General features: G+C 65.8%; 1 protein-coding gene across 1 annotated transcript; it reads right to left on the bottom strand.

Moving 5' to 3' along the window:
* Positions 1 to 1100: 1100 nt before the first annotated feature.
* LOC114073653 (26S proteasome non-ATPase regulatory subunit 4) lies at positions 1101 to 3386 on the bottom strand (the record flags this gene model as incomplete). The annotated part of the gene is made up of 5 exons (XM_027911378.1): positions 1101 to 1331; positions 1591 to 1655; positions 1764 to 1895; positions 2643 to 2751; positions 3171 to 3386. Coding segments are annotated over 5 exons (690 nt in total), but the record flags the coding sequence as incomplete, so codon positions are not given.
* Positions 3387 to 3621: the final 235 nt, after the last annotated feature.

Below are 3621 nucleotides of genomic sequence, written 5' to 3'. Positions count from 1 at the left end.
CCCCCCCCCCCCGTTGCGGCGGTACCTGGAGCTGCGGGCGGGAGGGGAGGGGGCGGCTCCCGCTGCCCGTTTCCTTTCCCGCTGCCCGTCCCGGATCCCGTTCCCGATCCCTGTTCCCGGTCCGATCCCGATCCCGGTCCCGGTCCCGCTCCGGCCCCTCCGCGGCGCCGCTTCCCCTCCGCCACTTCCTGCTCGGCCCCGCCCGCCCCGCGCGCCCGCCCCGCACCACCATTGGTCGAGCCGACCGCCACTCATCCCAACTCGCCTTTCTATTGGTTCACAGGGCTGTCGCTCAAGAGGGGTCGCCGCCGTCCGCACTCGCCATTGGCGGAGAACTCCCCCGCGCTCATAAGAGGGTGACGGTGTCAATCACCACGCGGGTCACGCCCACAGCGCTGCTGAGCTTCTGATTGGTTCCGGTGCTCTCTGTTGATTGGCTAAAGGGTTGTCCATCAACTTAACCCGCCTCTTCGCGCTTCTCATTGGTCAGGCTGGGCAGTCCGTCACGTTCAGGCCGTGGCCGCCATTGAGGCTCGGAAGGTTCCGTCAGGGCTGCTCCTGGTTGGGAGTTTCCTGTTGGTCTCCACACCTGTCACTCAGCGCCAGGAACCGCCCCCCACCTGTCCCAGACGGGGTTCAACCTCCTCCTCCCATTGGCTACCGGAGCTGTCACTCAGGCGGGTCAGTGGGGCTGTCCCGCCTCGCTCGGGACGCCATTGGTGGAGAGCCCTGTCACTCAATCCCATCCTTCGCTCTCTTCGCTCCCCATTGGCCAATCGAGCTGTCACTCAACGCACACCCCCCGCCCTCCTCCCCACCCCTTGGCCCGTGCCAATCACAACATCCGGTCCTTTCCCCGTCACTGATTGGCTGCTCCCGATGTCAATCGACAGCCAAGCCCCGCCCCCAGATCTCGCTGTAAACACCGCGCGTGGCACGCCGGGAGTTGGCGCAGGGGGCGGGGCTTGTGACACCAGTATGGGGGGTCCAGGATCCCTGTTCTCCCAGTCCAGGGAATTCCCGGGGTCCAATCCCAAACCCCCCAGGCTGAGGATCCCCTCCCATTCCCAAGGCTCATCCCAGGACACGCCATGCCGGAATTCCCTGGGAAAAACCTTTATTGTCCCATTCCAGCAGATCCAGCAGATCCCACGTGGGGGGGATCATTTCTTGTCCTCCTCCTTCTTGTCCTTGTTTTCCTTGGAAGCCTGCGAGGCCAGGGATCCCATGGCATTCCGGATGGCCTCGTTGTTGGGATCCACGCCGGGCAGGTTCTCCAGGACGCTCTGCAGGAACTCGGGGTCCTGCATCACGTCATAGTCGTCCTCCTCCTGGGGGGAAAGAGGAATTTGGGATCATCCCTGTCCTTGGGAGAGGACTTGGGATCACCCGGGACCCTGAATTACAGGGAGGGATCACGGGATCCAGGGGGATCGGTCATGGAATGGGATGGGTGGGAAAGGAGCTGAAGGATCATCTCATGCGATGGGGTGGGATGGGGTGGGAATGATGGGATGGGAATGATGGGATGGGAATGATGGGATGGGAATGATGGGATGGGAATGATGGGATGGATCCCCCCAGGCTCACCTTGGCAGGCTCCGAGGTGTCCATGGCAGAGCTCTCCACCTCGGCCGCCTCCGCCGGGGCGAACTCTGGGGTGGCAGAAGGAGCAGCTCAGGAAGGATTCCCAGCCCACCCGTGCCCTCCCCTGCTCCCAGGGGATCTCCCAGGGTTTTTTTTCCCCTCGGGAATGGCCTCACCAGCCCCCTGCAGGGACATCTGCATGGCGTAGGCGATCTGCTCCTCCTCCGTCATGGAGCTGAGGTCGGGCAGCCCCGCCCGGCCGAACTCCTGCTGGGTGATGGTCATCTTGAGCAGGGCATCGTCCGACTCTGGGGGCACAGGGACACTGAGGGCACTGCCAGGGACCCACAGCGACACACAGACCCCACAGGGACCCACAGACCCCACAGGGGCACACAGGGACCCACAGACCCCACAGGGGAACTGCCAGGGACCCACAGACCCCACAGGGACCCACAGACCCCACAGGGCCACAGAGACCCCACAGGGCCACACAGGGACCCCACAGGGCCACACAGGGACCCACAGACCCCACAGGGGCACTGCCAGGGACCCACAAACCCCACAGGGACACACAGGGACCCGCAGATCCCACAGGGACCCACAGACCCCACAGAGGCACACAGGGACCCACAGATCCCACAGGGACCCACAGATCCCACAGGGACCCACAGACCCCACAGGGACCCACAGACTCCATAGGGACCCACAGACTCCATAGGGACCCACAGACCCCACAGGGGCACACAGACCCCACAGGGGCACACAGACCCTACAGGGACCCACAGCCCCCTCAGGGACACTGTGGGACCTGCCAGGGACCCACAGACCCCACAGACACCCACAGACCCCACAGGGGCACCGCCAGGGCCCAGCTGAACCCCTGCTGGGTGAGGATCACCTTCATCGTCCGACTCACTGCGGGCACTTCTGGAGCCCTCCCAGAGCCTCCCCACCCTCCCAGGGCAGGATTTATCCCCAATCCCCGACCCAAACCCGCCCTCCTGGCCCCCCCAGCACCCCCCCAGTCCCCTCCAGACCCCCCCAGGCCTCACCATCCCCGGCGGTGGCCGCGATCCCAGCCTCGGCAGCCGAGGCGGCCGCTGCCCTTCGAGCCTCCTCCTCCTGGCGCTGCCTCTGCTCCTCCATCGACACCCTGAGGGCCTGGGGGGACACAGGGGGGGTGAGGGGACACAGCTGGGACACCCTGAGGGTGGCAAAGCCCTCCCAGCCCACCGAGCCCCCCCTGTCCCCACCTTGTCACTCAGTGCCACTCAGTCCTCGGGCACCTCCAGGGGGTGGGGACTCCAAACCAACCTGGGCAGCCCCTGCCAAAGCCTCACCACCCTTTCCATGGGGAAATTCCCGCTGATTCCCAACCTGACCCTCCCCTGGCACAGCTTGGGGCCGTTCCCTCTCCTCCTGTGGGAGAAGATCCTTGGGATCCCCCCTCCTGCCAGGGAATTCCAGAGAGCCACAATATCCCCCCCTGAGCCTCCTTTTCTCCAGGCTGAGCCCCCCCCCAGCTCCCTCAGGAGCTCCTCCAGAACCCCCCTCAGGGTCGTCCCTCCCCAAAATCTCACCAGGGCCAGCTCGGGGTCAGCGCTGGGGTCCACCCCGAACTCGAAGTCGCTGGCGCCCAGGCCCAGCATGGCCCCCCCCTCGCCCGCCAGGATGGGGGAGCTGATGAGGGCGTCGGCCAGGCTGGGCCCGGGGGGCACCGTCACCAGGTGGGAGCCGCTGCCGTCCTTGCCGTTCAGGGCGTTGATGAACGACGTCAGCTTGTCCGTGTTGGCCTCCTGGGGGGATGTGAGGGGGCACTGAGGGATGGGGGGGGGGGGCGGGGGGGGGGGGGCACTTTTTTGGGGGGTGGAAAAGACACACCACCCCCCCACCCCCCACCCCGAGGTCACTGGTCCGAGCGAGAAACACCCGGAGCGTTCCCGAGGGGATGGGGAGGGGATGGGAAAGGGATGGGGAGGGAAGAGAAGGTTTGGGAAGGGAAGGGAAGGTTTGGGAAGGTTTGGGAAGGGA

Source organism: Empidonax traillii, unplaced genomic scaffold, assembly GCF_003031625.1.
Source record: "Empidonax traillii isolate 1590-97213 ecotype Southwest subspecies unplaced genomic scaffold, ASM303162v1 scaffold8243:size11098, whole genome shotgun sequence".
Classification (NCBI taxonomy): Eukaryota; Metazoa; Chordata; class Aves; order Passeriformes; family Tyrannidae; genus Empidonax; species Empidonax traillii.
Note: the sequence above shows the minus strand (reverse complement) of the source record. Positions and strands in the feature narration are given on the sequence as shown.